Source organism: Brassica rapa, chromosome A06, assembly GCF_000309985.2.
Source record: "Brassica rapa cultivar Chiifu-401-42 chromosome A06, CAAS_Brap_v3.01, whole genome shotgun sequence".
NCBI lineage: Eukaryota > Viridiplantae > Streptophyta > Magnoliopsida > Brassicales > Brassicaceae > Brassica > Brassica rapa.
Window position 1 is genome coordinate 22976022 of NC_024800.2, and position 19866 is coordinate 22995887.

General features: G+C 33.0%; 3 protein-coding genes and 1 non-coding gene across 5 annotated transcripts in view; 2 read left to right on the top strand and 2 right to left on the bottom strand.

Moving 5' to 3' along the window:
- Nucleotides 1–19866, bottom strand: part of LOC103874503 — a 524448-nt gene that overhangs the window by 459004 nt on the left and 45578 nt on the right. The gene's annotated exons all lie outside the window — the stretch shown is intronic.
- On the top strand, nucleotides 167–302 carry MIR9560B (microRNA MIR9560b). Its single transcript, NR_128618.1, has one exon. It is a non-coding gene; the product is annotated as a microRNA MIR9560b (primary transcript).
- Nucleotides 1567–4589, top strand: LOC103874499 (F-box/LRR-repeat protein 3). The gene is made up of 7 exons (XM_009152924.3): nucleotides 1567–2426; nucleotides 2525–2650; nucleotides 2718–2822; nucleotides 3044–3443; nucleotides 3516–3645; nucleotides 3726–4020; nucleotides 4122–4589. The coding sequence occupies exons 1-7, from the start codon at nucleotides 1806–1808 to the stop codon at nucleotides 4365–4367; spliced, it is 1923 nt and encodes a 640-aa protein (XP_009151172.2). The 5' UTR covers nucleotides 1567–1805; the 3' UTR covers nucleotides 4368–4589.
- LOC103874500 (F-box/LRR-repeat protein At2g43260) lies at nucleotides 18056–19806 on the bottom strand. Of its 2 annotated transcripts, none has more exons than XM_009152926.3 (2): nucleotides 19295–19806; nucleotides 18056–19107 (listed from the first exon to the last, which is right to left on the bottom strand). In XM_009152926.3, the coding sequence occupies exons 1-2, from the start codon at nucleotides 19674–19676 to the stop codon at nucleotides 18281–18283; spliced, it is 1209 nt and encodes a 402-aa protein (XP_009151174.1). In that variant the 5' UTR covers nucleotides 19677–19806; the 3' UTR covers nucleotides 18056–18280. The 2 variants fall into 2 exon arrangements, with proteins under 2 accessions (XP_009151174.1, XP_009151173.1); XM_009152925.3 differs by having other exon boundaries at nucleotides 19250–19800.

Below are 19866 nucleotides of genomic sequence, written 5' to 3' on the forward strand. Positions count from 1 at the left end.
CAAACTAATTGATGCGTAGATTATCATAATCCGAATTATATCCAAACAACTAGTTATATAAGAAAGGAAAAATTGGAAGATTTTCGAAATTTAAACGCATAGCCTACCATTGGGTATAAAACAACTCGAAATAAAAGAAGAAGAAGAAGCCAAAGATAATGTACCAACTATCTTATTTTAAGCTTAAGTGTGTATTGACAGGTGGTGGAACAAATATGAGTTTTTGAACATTAGTCAAACAAAATTAAACTCATATTAGTTCTACCTCCTGCTGAAGCCCACATTAATCTGAATAAGATTTGCTCGCATTTTCACATATAAATGAGCATATTCGTATATTCCTGTGTTATATAGCAAGATATCATACATTACATGCCAGCCCGTATATATATGTATTTTTTTCAAACATAAAGTACGCAAATTAGCATCAACGCTTATGTGATTTCACATCCAAATATATTAGTAAGGAAATTAGGTGATATAATCAAACAAAAATCCGTAATTCGTTATATAACCAAAAATCACACATTTTCTCCTCTTTTTCTTCCTATTTCTTTCTATTCTCTTTCTACAAAATTAATTTTACTTTTTTTTGGGATTATATCCCATATTACTATATATATTTAACAATGTACAAAAATCTTAAAAAAGTAGCAATAAACTCATAGTCGGTTCTGAAATTTTAGGGACTATAGATAATTTAGTAAAAAATTATATAAAACTTTCATATAAATTTAGGTATATATGTAAATATTTTCTAAATTTTTGGGAGCTATATGATAATATGAAGACCGGCCCCGAATGAACCTAGAGCTATAAGTATAACTATGGTAACATATTTTTAAAGTATAGCTTTCTTTCGATAATCCAGTGAGGAAATCCGGATATACTAGTTTCTTCACGTATGCATGTCTATGTCTAAAACATATGTCAACTTCCGAAGAACCGTACACAAAGTACATACATGATACATTTTCAGAATGCAACATTCAATTTAGAGCTGGAAATAGTTTCAATTACATTTCTTGGAACTTATCAATATATAAATTAAAACATGAAAAAGCAGATATACTAATTGTGATATTACAACCGACACGTGAAGCTTCATCGAGATGTGCTAATACGTGACGTTGGAAGCTTTCAGATTAGATTTAAATGCTTTATAGTTTAAAGAGCATTCCAACTCTTGCACGTCACCGTTTGATTATAGTAGCAATTTTCGGGTCCCACTTAACCCTTCTTGAACGGTTCAGATTGGATCTACGATCCGCCACGACGATCCCGCGTATTTCCACGTCACACCCAAGGAAGATGCCTTCTTCGTTTATAGTATGATATGGTTTGGGTTTTAAACAGATAGGTACGGTCGATGCACGTTAACTGGGACCCACAGAGGCTTCAGACCTAATTTAGGTACAGTTACGTAGTTATTATCTGCTCCTGATCCTACGATTAAGAGCACCAGAAACCTCTCAGTTATCGCCACGTGGTTTATTAATACGGTTAGGGGCGCTTCCGTCATTTCTTAATCTTCTTTCTTCTCCCCGATCTTTATAAACTGACATCGGAAAAATAAAATTGAAACGAGAGAGATCCGAAAGGTGCGACTAATCTCAGAGTGATGAACCGGAAAGTAAAACCACGTAACCGAATTGGGATCCAACCGGTTTACCACTATCTACTCTATCTCCGAGCTGTCTTCCTCTTCATTCCGACTTAAAAGAAAGATCATCCGTACTTGTCTGATTCCAAACCAAACCAAACACATTCTTCTCTGTTTTTTGTTTTTTATTCTTCTGTTGCAAATGTCGCATTCCATTTTATCCGCTTTGTCGGAAGATCTCCTGGTTCGCGTCTACGGGTTTCTAGACCCGCCGTGTCGGAAAACATGGCGTCTCGTCAGCAGAGAGTTCCACCGAGTCGACTCGCTGAGCCGAACCTCGATCCGAATCCTCCGCGTCGAGTTCCTCCCCGCGCTTCTCTTCAAGCACCCCAACCTCTCCTCGCTCGACCTCTCCGTGTGCCCCAAACTCGACGACGACGTCGTTTTGCGCATAGCCCTCGACGGCGCCGTTTCGACGTCGCGTCTCAAGTCGCTCAACCTCAGCCGCGCCACCGCGGTTCGAGCCAGGGGACTGGAGACGCTGGCTCGTCTGTGCCGCGCTCTGGAGCGAGTCGACGTGTCTCACTGCTGGGCTTTCGGCGACAGGGAGGCGGCGGCGCTTTCCGTCGCGGCGGGGCTCAGGGAGCTGAAGATGGACAAATGCTTGAGCCTAAGCGACGTCGGATTGGCGAGGATCGTCGTCGGGTGCAGTAAGCTTAACAAGATTAGTTTGAAGTGGTGTATGGAGATCTCTGATCTTGGGATTGATCTTCTCTGTAAGAAATGTAAAGACTTGAAGTCTCTCGATGTTTCGTATCTCAAGGTTCGTCTCAAAGCTTCTGTCTTTAGTTTTTCTATTGGCATAAAGTTGAAAACTTTATGAAAATGGATGTAAAGTTTCTATATTTGATTTGGATTCAGATCACGAATGAGTCAGTCCGCTCTATAGCTTTACTACCAAAGCTCGAGGTTTTAGAAATGGTAAGCTGCCCGTTGATAGATGATGCTGGGTTACAGTATCTCGAGAATGGCTCTCCTTCACTAAAGGTACTATTTTGAAGCTTTAATAAAAAAATTTAAGATTATATATTAACTGGTAAGAACTATTAAACAGGAGATTGATGTCACAAGGTGTGATCGTGTGAGTTCGTCCAGCTTAATCTCCATAGTCAAAGGCCATCCTGATCTTCAACACCTTAAAGCCAGTCACTGTATATCCGTAAGTTCATAATCCATGCCTTAATATTACACTAATTGTCACTGTTTTAAAAATCGGTCTAGGCGTGTATGCCTAGTCAGCAAATCGGACATTAACTAGATTAAAAAAATCGATCTAACCGTCCGATTAATCAATAATCTCATATAAAGCGTCTGACTAATGCCTAGAACATTACTAATTGTTCAAAAAATGTTTTGATTTAATGATTTGTGATTCCACAGGAAATATCTCTGAGCTTCTTACACAACATCAAAGCTTTAAAGCATCTCAAGACTCTATGGATCGATGGAGCTCGTGTCTCTGATTCCTCTCTGTTAACCTTAAGCGCTAGCTGTAGAGCCTTAACAGAACTCGGAGTGAGCAGATGTGTAGGTGTGACTGACATTGGGATGATGGGACTCGCACGCAACTGCTCCAACCTCAAAGCTCTTAACCTGGCGTGCTGCGGGTTCGTGACGGATGCAGCCATCTCTGCTGTAGCTCAATCTTGTCTGAACCTGGAGAGTTTACAGTTAGAGTCTTGCCATTTGATAACAGAGAAAGGTCTTCAATCGCTTGGATGTTACTCCAAGCGTCTTCAAGAACTCGATCTTACTGACTGTGATGGCGTTAATGATAGAGGTAAAGAGAAGATACATGTGAATGTGTTCTTGATCTTACAAGTTATGGTATCTTAACTTTTCTTGGCTGCAGGGCTTGAGTATATCTCAAAATGTTCGAATCTTCTAAGATTGAAACTTGGACTCTGCGCAAATATCTCAGACAAAGGGATCTTTCATATCGGCTCCAAATGCTCGAAGCTTCTAGAACTTGATCTATACCGGTAATTAACATTTCCTCGTAGAACAGTGTTTGAGCTATTCTTGATGGAAAGTGTGTTAATTTTTAATTTTTGAGTCGCAGATGTGCTGGTTTTGGAGATGATGGTTTAGCAGCTATATCAAGAGGTTGCAAGAGCTTGAACCGGCTCATTCTATCGTACTGCGGTGAACTAACAGACACAGGGGCTGAGAAAATCCGCCAGCTAGAACAACTGACTCACCTTGAACTTCGAGGGATAAAGAATATAACGGGTACTGGTCTAGCTGCAATTGCGCGCGGCTGCAAGAAACTGGCTTACTTGGACCTCAAGCAATGTGAGAATATCGATGACTCAGGCTTCTGGGCGCTTGCGTACTTCTCAAGAAACCTAAGACAGGTAAAAAAAGGAAAAGCATTGGTGTGCTAAACTGATTCGGTTTGGTTAGTGGAAACATGTTTTCATTCTGTGTGTTTGTGTGTGTTTGGTTGGTTTGGCAGATAAACTTGTGCAATTGCTCTGTCTCTGATACGGCTCTATGCATGTTGATGAGCAATCTGAGTCGGGTTCAAGACGTTGACTTAGTCCACTTGAACCGTGTGACTGTGGAAGGGTTTGAGTTTGCTCTAAGAGCATGTTGCAACAGGCTCAAGAAGCTTAAACTTCTCGCACCTCTCAGATTCTTGCTCTCATCTGAATTGCTCGAGGTGCTTCATGCTCGTGGTTGCCGAATTAGATGGGACTGAAAACAAAAAAACACACGATCGTTTCTTGCTTTGGTAGATTGTTGTAGTCGTTATAATCAATGGAACTTGGCTAGTAACATTTTAATGTGAATCCGTATTTTGCTGTCTACACTGCTTTTGTCTTATCTTACAACATTGTTTGTGTAGAGGAACTCAGTTTTCAAAAGTTATCACCTAAATGTTTTGATGATGGGATTCTGTTTTTTTTTTTTAGTTTGAGAAGTTTTGTCGTGCAAGGCTCGCAATGTCAATGGATAATAAGGGATCAAGAGTTTTAAGGCATATCACAGGGTTAAGAAAGCTAAAAGATCAATAACATGAAACATATTTATTCAAAAGATATATACTAGTAGTAATATTGACTATAGCCACGACATAGCTACAAATTTTTCATAGCAAATGCTAAAAAGCTACGAAAAATCTACGAAATAAAAAAATGTAGTTTTTCGTGTGTAAATCGTAGCAAAAAAGCTACGAAATTGCTACGAAAAAAGTAGCAAGATATAGCTACGATTTTGCTATGAAAATTTCGTGGCAAAATTTATACGAAATAAACCGGAGCAAAAATCGTGGCTAACTACAAAAAAAATATCTTTTAGCTACGATTTTTACCACGAAAACATTCATAGCTATTTAAAACCCTATATACCCTAAACATGTTTTTAATCCCATAAACTCTAAAAGTAAATCTTAAATTCTAATATTCATATTATATCTCAAAATCTTAAACCTAAACTCAAATTTAATTATTTTAAAAATCTAATAACAATTTTTAAATAAAACTCAAACACTATATTCCAAACTCTAAACTCTATATATTACTCTATATTCCAAATCATGAATCTAAACACTAAATATACTTTTTTCAAAGTTAAACAACAAATCTAAAACTAAAACTCAAAAATTAATCTTTTTTTAAAATTTAATTCCAAAATTTAAATCTCAACTTCAAACACGACACTCCAAACCTTACACTTTAACCCTATACCTTATACCCCAAATCATAAAACCCAAACACTAATTTTAACATTTCAAATTTAAACATCAAAACTTAAACATAAACTACTAATCTAAAATTTTCAAATTCTAAATTACAAATCATTGAATCATAGTTAAAATAGTTTAATCTTACCATTTACATTCAATAACTTTAACATTTATTATGAACCATAATTTTAAATTTTAATTCCAAGCTCTATCTATCTAAACTGTAAACTCTATTCACTAAACTATAAACACTAATCATGAAAATAACTATTAACCATTATATTTTTATTTTTAACTAAATATAAAATATAAAACCAAAAACTTTATATTCCAAGTCTTGTTAAATATGGCGATGGCTAAAGGTTTTTGGATTAACATGTTAACTAGGTTAAGACTCGCGCCTTACGCGGAATGAATATTATATATAAATTATTTTTAAGTATTATATATTTTTTACATATTACGAAATAATAAGTATATATTGAATGATTAAAAATTTAGTAACTATTACGTATATAATTAAATTGATACAAATACTTAAATAAATTTTATTTATCCAGACAAACACTTTTTTCTATTTTATATGTTATAAAATTAAGTTTAAATGATATTAACATAGATATATAGCACATTTTTAATATTGAAATCTATTAAAAATATTATATACTCATATTATTTTTGATTGTTTGTTTTTTTTATAACAAAAATTTTAAATCAGTGATAACAATAAAAAATTTATGGGATGTTTTATAGTTTTAGTAATTTATAATTTTAAGAACATTCAATGCAAAGTTTAAAATCTAAATATTAGGTTGTCAATAATTGTTTTTTATCAAAAAATTTCAAATCAAATTCGAAATTAAAATACTTATGTATTTTATATGGTATATAATTTATTTTTAAAAAATATTAATATGCATATATATAATATTTATTAAATGAGACTTCATACTTATGTAATTTCGCAATCATTTGTATCTTGTTATAACATAAATTTTAAATTATGGATCACAAAAATTTCAGTGTGAGATTTTTAACAACTTTAGTCATTTATATTTGTTTTTAAAAATTCAAAATATAACATATACGAAAAAATCTATATTTTTATTATATAGTTAATATGGTTGTTTAATTTATTTTAAAATGAATTAAAAATGATAGAGAATAGACTGATTTTTATCAAATCTTTATTATTCAAAATAATTAATTGTCATATATACTTTAGCCACATTAGGTAATTCTGTAATTTTTAATTAAGGAAATAATAAAAAACATTTATGATTAATTTATGGTTAGTTTAATAAAAATCTTATTATATATTTATATGAACCAACTATTTTTCTAAGAATTCTAAGAATGATTGTGGTGATGACATGTGGGTACAAAAATATGTTGGAATGATAGGGGATCCTTATTCAAAACCACACAATTTAATAATATAAATTTCTTTAACTCATCTTATCCTCTAACTTTCTTTTCATTGGTCCAAATGTTATGGCAAGGATCATCATCTCAACCATTGATAAATTTAAATCAATGGCCACAATTTACTATTGCTTTCATTTTCTTTTCAGATCTGAAACATATTCATTATCCCAAATTCCAACCATCTCTCTTTGTGCACATCTTCTGTTCTTCTTTTCTCTACGCCATTACAATGTCTTCATCTCTTTCTTCTATTCGTCTCCTCCTCTGCTTCTCTCATCTGTGAAGTCACCAAGAACCGTGAGGCCTCATCTCCTCCTCTATCTCTATCCTCCGTGAGTCACCGTGACGCCTCTTTCCTCCATGACATCTCTTCTTCATGATTTTTAACAACTTTAGTCATTTATATTAAGCTTCCTCTCATTTGTAACGTCTTTCTTCATATGGTAAAAGTTGGATTTTGAATCTGATTTTGTTAGTGGGCCATTAATAGAATGTTTCGTGCAGGAGAATATGGGAAAGCTTTGAGAAGACAGAAAAAGTGCGTCGAAGAAGACTGAGGAGCCACGCTGGTGAAGACCGAGGAGAAACGCCGGAGACGACAGGAGCTACGCCAGATATGGTCGAGGAGCTGGCCGGAGAGAAGAGAAACGAAGAGGATTGGACGGACATTAGGTTTAATTTGGTTTTAGCTTTTTGGTTTAGTTTCTTAAACCACTTTAATTTGTAAATGTAAATCGATTTTATTTGTATATCAATTCTCGTTTAATATTTTTACATTTACAAAAATTATTATTATTTTTTCTTCGAATTTGATTTTTTTTTTAAATATATTTTTTTAGAAAGCCACGGTTTTAGCTATAATTTATTTCGTAGCAAAAACAGATAAGTAATATTTTGTGGCAAAACATGGCTTATTTGCTACGAATTCATCGTCTCAAAAGCGTAGCTTTTTGCTTCGACTTTTGCTACGATTTTTATCTGCTATGATCATATAGCTACTATTTTATTTTAGTAGCAAGAACTCATATAGCTACGAAATGTGTCCCATAGCTACAAAAATGCACCGTGGCTATGACCGTTTTTTTTTACTAGTATACAAGTCATTCTTGTAAATAAAACTTGAAGGAAATATGATATAGAAAGCTCATAACACAATGCAAATATATACATAAGAAACCCTTATATTTCTATATGTTTTTAGAAAACTAGAACTAGTTAAAATAATTATGAAAGAAAATATTATACTATTATATATATTTCCAAACAAAACAATGATTAATTTTTGTGCTCAAACATATAAAACATTAGAATCAAGAGATTTTAAAACAACCACAACATTTTTCTTGGGGTCAATCTATATCACAAACATCTTTCACTAGATACAATAATGATATGAAATCTGTTTTTAACGTATATAGTAATTAATATTTACATTCTTTTATATAGGATGAAATTGCATGCATTTTGGACAGGAAGCCAACAAAATATCGTCTGCAGAGATCGATGATGCATATCCACATCCTCGGCGTGTTACCTATGTGACTCAGCTGAAGAAGAAGAAAGCAGAGACCATCTACTTCTGAGATGCGAAGTGAGCAAGCAAATATGGGATCTGGTGCTTCGGAGACTAGGCTACAACTCTTCTCCTGAGCAGCGTGCAGGACTCCACGGTTCCTCTAGCGCCTAGCCTCTCATGCTACAACCTATAACATTGGGAGAGAAAGAAAGAAACAGGTGCCTTCATGATTGAAAATCTGGAACAGTAACTGCAGTTTTCACGTACATGCATATACATTTTTATAGAGCTTAGTAATATATTCATTTGGTTCAATATATAAATGCTTTATGTATATGATATGATGTGTACATAACTTAAATAATTTGAAATAGCAAATTTATTATTATAAAATAATGTTACAACAAAGCACATTATTTAAAATAAAAATACATAGACAATATTTATTCTTATTATTTTGAAAAAAGAGGATTACATTTAGAGAGACAGATCAGTCCCCCAATCTTTAGAAGCATTGGTGATGGGACTGTTTTCTCCTAAATTTGGAGTAACATCTTTTGTGTTACGACTTCCAATGGTTGAAATGAAATCTCTTGTGTAAATCTGAGCATTGCCTACAGTTGAAGTAGATGAAGAAAATGATCCATTAATATCCATGATCAAACAACCATGCTCAGAACTAAAGCGAAAGTACTTTTGTAACTCGTAATCTACGTTGTAAATACCACGATCGTAGCGGCTACGACGCTCCGCGGCCTCCAACTCTTCGCGTTTCATCACCATCTCTCTTGTGTGAGTACAAGTTTTGTGCCCTTGTATTGAGAATTTTTTTTCTTGCAAAATCAGCAGATTGTGTGAGACAATATCATCAAACACACTTTGCTTTTATAAGGGTTATTAATTACTTTGTTTCCCTAATTATTCAGTTGCACATTGATGACAGAAAGACCATGTCTTATTTATTTGTCTAGCCGAATTAAGCTTTTTTGTTCAAAACGGTCTTAATTAAACGTGTATTTATGGTATAATATGTCTAGGTTTGTTAAATATATTAATGTCGTGAAACTAGACAAAGTTACTTTCAAACTGTAAGGGAACAAATAAGGCCCGATATTAACTTTAGTCCTCGAACTCTGATGTGGCAGGAAAAGAATTAATTATGGACAGAAAATTAATACTCAATAATTAATTACATATCGTTAAAATTGAGTCAAAACTGTAATTATGATACACGCATAGGAAAAAAAATACAGGAAAAGAATTCGTGTTCCTTAGTAGAAATAGATTTAGGCAATACAGTAATCTAATTTTGAATTGTTCCTTAAGAAAGCAATTGATTTTAAGCTTGACACTCAATATCTGGTATCCATTATCTGATCCGGGATCCATTCCAATCCGCTCCGAAAAACGGATATTCGGAGGTTTGGGGTCCAGATTTGATAGTGATTTTATGGATCCAACAAATTCGGATACTGAAATTTTAGGTCTGAATTATCATATGATTGAAAAAATTAAAATATATTTATATTTATATATGTATATGTATATGTATATTATATTTTATATAAAATTAATGAAAAAAATAATTTTATTAAATTTCAATAATTTTTAAGTTTTTGTTACAAAAATAAATTTAAATACCAAATTGATTATTAACTTGTTAGTTTTAAAATTTAATTTTATATTTATTTTATTTTAAATATTCGAAACCGAATCCGACATCTGAAACATATTTATTCAAAAGGATAATCATACCAGTCATTCTTGTGTTGGTCGTAAAATATAGAAAACTTTATTATCATGTCTCTCTTTTACCATATACTATATGAATTCTATGTTGATTAAAAGTAAATAAAACTTAAAGGAAATATATGATATAGAAAGCTTGTAACACAATGCAAATATATATAAGTGAGAGTTATTTAATGGTGGTAGTGATACATATGAAAAAACTAATGATGTCCTCAACACTGATATTTCTATATGTTTTTAAAATATCATTTAGAAAATATATTATATTATTTGGTTCTCACATTTCACTAAAAACTAATCATCCAAAACTAATACAAGTTAATATATATTATCTATTAAAACATTTATTGCATTCACTTGTTTTCACAGTAAAAAATCAATCAGCTATACTAATCTAAATAACAGCAGTAACTGAAAGTCAAAAAGGCCTAAATAATATACCAAAGTTTTAAAAAATTAAAAAGAAAAATATGAGTTGCGTGGTCATCTTGATGATATTGATTGCATTTTACACTAGTTGATGACGATATTGCTTGCATTTTGGACAGACATATATGCTTTGTTAACCATAAGAACAGGATGCCAACCAAATATCGCGCAGATGATGCATATCCACATCCTCAGCGTGTTGCCTATGTGACTCAGCTGAAGAAAGCAGAGACCATCTACTTCTAAGATGCGATGAGAGCAAGCAAATATGGGATCTGGTAATTCGGAGATTAGGCTACGACACATTAGACTTCATCTCCTGGGTTGTGTTCTCGGATTGGTTAATGCAAGGACTCCACGGTTCCTCAAGCGCCTAGCCTCTCATGCTGCAACCTATAACACTCGGACAGAAAGACAGTCTGTGATATAATTATGGGCAAAACACCGAAGAAAACATTCAAAAATCTAATGCAGTCATGGCTGAGATATAAGTAAATCTTATAATATTACTAAACATTCAAAAATTCACCTTTTTTATTTTATTTTTGCCAACATCAACTCCAGCTAGTTTACAAACCCTTCTTATTTTTATATAAAATTCACATTTATATACAAGTACGTTCATATACATTATTATAGAGCTTAGTAATATTCAATTATTCATTTGATTCAGTATAATATATTTGTATATATATATATATGCCTTTATGTATATGATATGATGTGTACATAACTCAAGTACTTTGAAATAGCATTTTTATTATAAAAGCAATGTTACAACGAAGCACATATTTTAAAATAAAAATACATAGGCAGTTTTTTATTCTTTATTATTTTGGTAAAAACAGGATTACATCTAGAGAGAGAGATCAGTCCCCCAATCTTTATAATCATTTGTGATGGAACTGCTTTCTCTAACTTTGGATTAAGATCTCTTGTGTCACGACTTCCAACGGTTGAAATGAGATCTCTTGTGTAAACTGCGCACTCCCCCGACGAACGGCTGAAGAAGATGCTCCAAAATCCATGTCAAACAACCATTCTCCAAAATCCATGTTCAAACAACCATGCTCGGAACTATAACGACCTCAACGAATGTTCTTTCGGAAAATGAGCATATCACGGTACCGCTTCATTCCTTCGCGTTTCATCACCATCTCTCTTGTCTGAGCACAAGTTTTGTGGCTTTGCATTGTGATTTTTTTTTGTTTGTTGCAAAATCAGCAGGCTTAAAACCCTATAGATTGTGAGACGATATAACTCCAACCCACTTTGCTTTTATAAGGGCTATTATATATTTTGTTGCCCTGATTTTTCAGTTGCACATTTGATGACAGATAAACCATGTCTTATTTATTTATATACCGAATTAAGCTTTTTGTTCAAAACGGTCTTAATTACGTGTATTTATGGTATAAAATTTCTAGGTTTTTTCGAATATGTATATTAATGTCCTGAAACTAGACAAAGTTATTTTCAAAATGTAAGGGCACAAATAAGGCACAATATTAACTTATAGTCCTTGAAAACTATTTGATATGCTTTAATTGCTTTCACAAAGTTAGTAAATTCAATTATGTACAGAAAATTAATACTCCCTCCGTTCCCAAAAGTAAGATGTTTTAGATTTTTTACTTGTTCCACAAAGATATATTTTCTATATGTTTAAGGTATTTTTTATACTTTTAAGAAACATTAAATGAAAATATTTGAATTGATTAAATTTCATTGGTGAAAAGTTATTGCAAAGAGTATAATAAAATAAAAAAAAAATTAAATTATAAACATTTATTGAATTCTTAATAATCATGAACACTTTAAAAAATTTTACTTTCGGGAACAAAAGGAATTCTCAATAATTGATTACACATCGTTAAAAATGAGTCAAACTTTTTAATTATGACACATGCATGTAATTTATGCCAGCGCATAGAAAAAGCACCGGAAAAAAAAAATCTTGTTAGAAGAATTGATTTAGGCAATTCAGTAATCCAAAATGTGATTGTTCGTTAAGAAATCAATTGAATTGTTCATTAAGAAAAAATGATTTGCTGGTTAAGAAAGTAAAAATAAATGAGTTGTTCGTTAAGAAAATTATTTGTTCTCGGATATTAAAATGTAACTAATAATCAGTTATATATGTTTTAGTAATTTTATTAGTAGGTTAAAAACCCTTCAACAAAAAAAAACAATCATAATTTTGTTAGAAGGTCTGATTTATAACAACTCACAAAATGTTCACTAGACTACATTGAATGATTTTCATGCAAAGACTACATCAAATCATATTTATTTACACAAACATACGTTATGAAATGAAGACGTTTCTTACAAGAAAATGATCTCTAGCTAAGCTGTTATTTTACGTACTTGAGTCATGTGCTTAAAGTCCATCGTCTTTGATAGCTTCGAATGTCAGTTGGTAGGTCCATGAATTCAAATGTCTCATTAGTCATTATGTAACACCCGCCTCCCCCAAAGCCTGGGGTTTTGAGCGTGAAATTAAAGACATGTGTTTACACAACTAGACATATATACCACCGTATCCCGACAATGATTTCATGAGCTCACACCTATGCCCTCTTTTTAAAAAACACCACTCCAAGTCCAACTATATCCATTATTTCTACTTACAGTCTTGTAAACATGGGAATGAAAATGAAGGTCATGAATAACCGCAGTTTTCATGATCACATGACTACACAGTCCTTGATATAATTCTAGGCCAAAGGCAGAAGAAATCATTCAAAAATCTGATGCAGTCATGGCTGAGATATGAGTAAATCTTATAAAGTTTCACTTAAATGTTTCCGAGTTTCATCTTGCCAAGATCAACCCCAGCTAGTTTACAAACTCTTCTCATATTGTATCAAATTCACATATACATACACACGTACATATGCATATACATTATTGTAGTTTATAGAGCTTAGTAAATTCGTTTGATTCAGTATATATATATGTGTGTGTGCTTTATGTATATGATATGATGTGTATACATAGCTTCCATATATTGAAATAGTAAATTTTTATTATAGAATAATGTTACAACAAAGCACATTATTTAAAATAAAAATACATAGGCAATATTTATTCTTATTATTTTGAAAAAAGAAGATTACATTTAGAGAGACAGATCAGTCCCCCAATCTTTAGAAGCAGTGGTGATGGGACTGTTTTCTCCTAAATTTGGAGTAACATCTCTTGTGTTACGACTTCCAATGGTTGAAATGAAATCTCTTGTGTAAATCTGAGCATTGCCTACGGTTGAAGTAGATGAAGAAAATGATCCATTAATATCCATGATCATACAACCATGCTTAGAACTAAAGCGAAAGTACTTTTGTAACTCGTAATCTACGTTGTAAATACCACGATCGAAGCGGCTACGACGCTCCGCCGCCTCCAACTCTTCGCGTTTCATCACCATCTCTCTTGTGTGAGGACAAGTTTTGTGGCTTTGTATTGAGAATTTTTTTTTCTTGCAAAATCAGCAAGCTTAAACCCTATAGATTGTAAGACAATATCATCAAACCCACTTTGCTTTTATAAGGGTTATTATTTATTTTATTGCCCTGGTTTTGTTCAAAACGGTCTTAATTACGTAATATTTATAGGTTTCGTCAAATATATTAATGTCCTGAAACAAAACAAAGTTATCTTCAAAATGTAAGGGAACAAAACAAAGTTAACTTTAGTCCTTGAAAACTATTTGATGTGCTTTTATTGCTTTCACAAAGTCCGCAAAGTTAATTATGTACATAAAATTAATACTCAATAATTGATTACACATCGTTAAAAATGAGTCATTTGTTTTAAATTATAACACATGCATGTAATTCGTGCCAGCGCATAGAAAAAACATACCAAAAAAAGAATTCTTGTCCTTAGCAGAAATTGACTTAGGCAATTCAACAAGGGCAATTCTCCTAAATCGTCTATTTTCAAGTTTTAATCAAAAAAATAGACCATAAGAAGAAAAATGACCAAAATATTTAATTTAATAGGTAAAATGACCCTAATATCTTCGATATATAAAAATCTATTTTTTTATAGTTTTAGATTATATGTTTTCAAATTTAAACCTTTTATAAATTTTCTTTTTTCTTTTTTTTTGAAATTTTTTATTTTATTTTCTTTTTCAAATTTTCTTTTTGTAATTTGAAAATACTTTTTGAAACTATTTTTTAAATTTTTATTTTCAAATTTTCAAACTTTTTATATTTATTTTTTATTTTATAAAATTTTAAATCTCAATCTCAAATCTCCACCCCTTAAATCTAAACCATAATGTTTTAGATTAGTTAACTCTAGGAATATAAGTGTATATTTACTTCTTTAGTGAAACATTTTTGTCATTTTGATCCTTAAAGTATATATTTGTGACATAAATTTTTTTATTGTTATCGTAGGGTATTTCTCTATTAACTTTAGTCCTTGACAATTCTCTGATTTGGCAGGAAAAGAATTAATTATGGACAGAAAATTAATACTAATAATTGATTACATATCGTTAAAAATGAGTCAAAATTGTAATTATGATACACGCATAGAAAAAAAAACACAGGAAAATAATTCGTGTTCCTTAGTAGAAATAGATTTAGGCAATACAGTAATCCAATTTTGAATTGTTCGTTAAGAAATCAATTGATTTTATGCTTGAGACTTAATATCTGGTATCCATTATCCGATCTAGGATCCATTCCAATCTGCTCTGAAAAACGGATATTCGGGGGGTGAGGGTCCAGATTTGAATAGTGATTTTGTGGATCCGACAGATTCGGATAGTAAAATTTTAGGTCCGGAGAATTATTATATAATTTAAAAAATAAAAATATAATTATATTTATATATGTATATTATATATACTTTATATAAAATTAATAAAAATAATTTTATTAAATTTCAATAATTTTCAAGTTTTTGTTTACAAAAATAACTTTAAATACCAAATTGATTATTAACTTGTTAGTTTTAAAATTTCATTTTATATTTATTTTATTTTAAATATTCGAAACCGAATCCGGACATCCGAAACATATTTATTCAAAAGGATAATATCATACGTACCAGTCATTCTTGTGTTGGTTGTAAAATATAGAAAACTTTATTACCATGTCTCTCTTTTACCATATATTATATGATTTCTATCTTGATTAAAAGTAAATAAAACTTGAAGGAAATATGATATAGAAAGCTTGTAACACAATACAAATATATATAAGTGAGAGTTATTTAATCGTGGTAGTGATACATATGAAAAACTAATGATGTCCTCAACACTGATATTTCTATATGTTTTTAAAATATCATTTAGAAAAATATATTATGTTATTTGGTTCTCACATTTCACTAAAAACTAATACAAGTTAATGTGATTGATGGAGGTGCATCCTTGCCTTCAACTTGATCCACGACTGGTTTGTAATCTTCGGAGAGACCTTCGAGGATGAGATCAATCTGATCTTCGTGATCAACGGCTTTTCCTAGGATAGCAAGTTGATCAAGACGGGTTGTGATACCTTGAAGGTATACATCAATTGTTTTGGACTCCTTTTTCCAGTCCTTGAGTTGCGTCTTGAGTTGTTTGATATGGCCACGACTTGGTTTTGCATAGGTAGATGCAAGTGTGGTCCAAGCTTCAAAGGCGGTGGATGCACGGGAGACCAGCGGCTGCAAGGAGGGGAAGATCACACCAATAAGAACACTGTAGATCAGCTTGTCTTGGCGCTTCCACAAGGTGTATGATGGGTTTGTGGAGATCTGATAATCAGTTGTGATGGTGGCTGGAGGAACTGGCTTGGAACCATCAACATAGCCGGCAAGGTCATATCCATCCAGTAAGGCATGGATTTGGAGGGCCCACATGAGGTAGTTGCTTGCATTGAGTTTAGTGATATTAGACATGTTTATCGTGAGGAGGGATGGGTTGTTTGTGTTGATGGTTTCAACAACGTTGGTGGGGATATTGTGTTCAGAACCCATTTCGATATAAGTTAGATATGAGTAAGCTTTAATTTTTTTTTAATTTTATTTTATTTTCATTTTATACTGATATTTGTTTTTCTTTATTGCGGGTTAATAAAAAAAGATCCGAAGAAACGAGTTGATATACCAGCATCGACCGACATCTGATCATTGTCGGTCGACACCATTTCACATGAGCATCGTGCGACACTTGATTAGTGTTGCTCGACAGAGCATCAAGAGTATCGATCGATCGTCACTTAACTATGTCGATCGACACTCACATCCATCGAGCAGGTATACCGTCTTACCTTGTTAAACTTCATATTTATAATTTATTTTTCACCAATCTTTAGACTGTATAACACCTGAGGACATTGTTGTTTAAGTATGGGAGAAGTTCTACTGATGTTGTGTTTATGTTGAGTTTTATTATTATGTGTTTATTGAGTTTCATCGAGTAAAGAAGGAGATGATGAACTTTTTCAATTTTTAAATTTTTTATTTTCATATCATTTTTAGATGCTAATAATGATATAAAGTTATATCAAAATAATTTTATAATTATATTATACATATATAGTTAGTTAATTTTATAATTGTATAATAATTTTATAATTATATTATACATATATAGTTAGTTAATTTTATAATTATATTATACATATATAGTTAGTTAATTTTATAATTATATAATACAACAAAGAATTTAATGAAGACTGCTGAAGTGGCTGGAGGCACGAGTGTTGAGAGGGAAGTGGAGACCTGGAAGCAAACAGAGGGCTTGCAGTTAGAGGAAGATTCAAGTGTCTTGCAGTTAGAGGAAGATTCAAGTGTCTTGGCAAACATACACCTTGAGTCACAGATTTTTTGTTGAAGTATACAGCATAGATTAGAATTAGATATTTAAACTGCCAAGAACAAAGACCATGATTCTGGCAAACATACACCTTGAGCTAAGTTATGTATGCAGCGTCATCTTACTCATTAAGATTCTGAACTGTTAAAAGCAGAGCAAATTATTCCAAAACAAAGTTTAAGCCTACTTGTAAACCAAGTGAGAGTGTACTGCAGAGATGAGAATTGGGTTTATGAGCAAGACTTGAATGCTCAGATATATTCCAACAAACCTGAAATTTTTAACTGATACATACGTAACTTTAATCACAAGTTCTATATGGACAAACATTACTCATATGCTTGAAGAAAAGAAAGGATTTGTCTTTTCACATAAAAGCATCAACAAAGTGACCCAAAGAAACACCAACTCTCGAGAAATACATAAACACACAAAAGAGTGCAACTTCCCAGAAAACATTGAAGAAGATGGCTTCTTGTACGTGAGCATACGGATTCCTTCGATAGCAGCACGACGGTTCCTGCGACAAGCACGTCCCAATCATCGGTTTTGGCCAAGAATCGTAGCTATTTTGCATTAGCAGTGTAGAAGAAACCAAGCAACTGTTTGCCTTGAGCAAGTCTGCGTAATTGTCTGCCACCTAGACCAGTTCTGTCTCCATTAATCTCTCGTCCTCCTCCCTTAAGATCATGTGTCTAAGGTAAACGCTATTCTCTGTTTTGGTACTCGAATTTGAAAACAATTGAGAGATAAGCCAAAACAGAAAAACCTTTATATTCTCAAAAAAAGATTTAAAACTACATGTTTTGCTGTACCATGTGTGCAGAAATGGTAAAATAACATAAAACCCCAAGCAAATAACAAAAAAAAACAAAAACAAACCATTACAGCGTACTTGCATTGGCCTAGTATATGAATATAAAACAGGTCTGTCAATTCATCAAGAGCTGATAGAAAAGAAAACCATAGTAAATACTAATGTCGAGACCCACAGGAAACAGAAAAATAGCGGAAAAAAACTGCAGACACTACAGTGGTGGTAATCAAAATACTTGGGATTCTCTTTTTGATCCATCTAAACTTTTCGATCAGCTGAGAACCCTGCACATCATCCTGCGCATCGTATTCATAGTGAAATCCAGATAGGTACTCCGATGTGCTTGCAGGAGAAGAGGGGCGAAGTGAAACCAAATTTTCAGCGAAATCAGATATAACACAAATGTCTGACGAGATGCATGAGAGCTCGTTTGTCTTTGGATAATACTTAAACAACCTCTTCTTATTATCACAGAAGAAAAAAATTCCTTCCTTACATACCGCCAAAGGCCTAAACCACACTCTAGAAGGTTCAGGGTCACGAATGCGTAAATTTATGGTGTAAGTCATGCTCCATGTCTTTTGTTGTGCATCTAGGGTCCATAGAACTAATCTCCAAACAGGGACGGTATCAGGTGTGGCTATGGCTAGACGGTTTTGAAGGTTCACTAGTTGATCTAAGTCCGAGGATTCTGGCGGAACTGGGACATCACTGAACTCTTCTGTATGAAGGTCCAAAGCTAGTATGCTATCACCATCCAACATTTCTAACCAGTAGATGGATCCATTGACACACACTGACTTCCGTCTTGGATCCACCCGATAAGGAGGCGGTTTTACTATCCTCCATTCCCCAATGCTCACATCAAGAATCTCACAATAAAATGTAGGATCAAAGAACATCCTCACTACTTTATAATTGCCATTAACTTCGTCTTTACCAAATCCCATAGCCCAATATCCAGGGAAAATATTCCACCATGGAGCTGCAGTGGTAGATTAATGACTATCAAAAGAGAATATATATATATATTTTTTTTTTCTGATATATAGATCTAAGGTGAAAATACTTAGACCTCCATACACACATATATATATATATATATATATATATATATATGGTTTTACCTGCAAAGAATATGTAATCAAAGCGCCTGGTGACCGGATCCATACCCGAAGGGAAACTGATGTATTCTCCTGTCGAAGGGTTCAGAATGTTGACGCAACCTGGTACGGGGATGCAAACCAAACCTTCACAAGTCAGCGACGGCCTTTTTGCGGCGTCACCGCGTAAACAGACCACCTCTATTTCCCCTGCGTCCAATGTGAATCGCGACTCAGTCCGGTGGTCTCCAACAGCCAGAATTTTTGGGTTCTTCTTCTCAGCTTTCATACGCCTCTCCGCGAAGCTCCTCGACTCCATGATTGATCTCCATTCTTTTGAGACGGCTTTGAACCTAAGGATGGACTTCAATGGAAGTCGAAGGAAAATCTCTTCCAGTAAATCTTCAGGAACTATGTAGATCGGATTTAGGGTTTTTTCCTCTTCTACCATTCTTTTCGTCCCCGAATTTTTTTTTTTCTTTCCCCAGTTCCCTATTTTTATCTTTTGTAGGTTCGGACACTTTTTGCATTTAATACGCTTACATCAGATCTATCTTACTGCGAACACTTTTACTTTTTTTTCTTGAGAAAATTGGAAATATGGAATAAAAAGACAAGTAGATTGTCCCTTTGCCATAATA

What these genes read in the sequence shown, in the direction of transcription:
- LOC103874500 (XM_009152925.3), bottom strand. Translation starts at nt 19,676, where the DNA reads ATGGTAGAAGAGGAAAAAACCCTAAATCCGATCTACATAGTTCCTGAA. An exon ending in TGATTACATATTCTTTGCAG is followed by an intron (nt 19,108 to 19,249) that starts GTAAAACCATAT and finishes CTACCACTGCAG; the next exon opens with CTCCATGGTGGAATATTTTC.
- LOC103874499 (XM_009152924.3), top strand. Translation starts at nt 1,806, where the DNA reads ATGTCGCATTCCATTTTATCCGCTTTGTCGGAAGATCTCCTGGTTCGC. An exon ending in ATGGCTCTCCTTCACTAAAG is followed by an intron (nt 2,651 to 2,717) that starts GTACTATTTTGA and finishes ACTATTAAACAG; the next exon opens with GAGATTGATGTCACAAGGTG. An exon ending in TGATGGCGTTAATGATAGAG is followed by an intron (nt 3,444 to 3,515) that starts GTAAAGAGAAGA and finishes TCTTGGCTGCAG; the next exon opens with GGCTTGAGTATATCTCAAAA.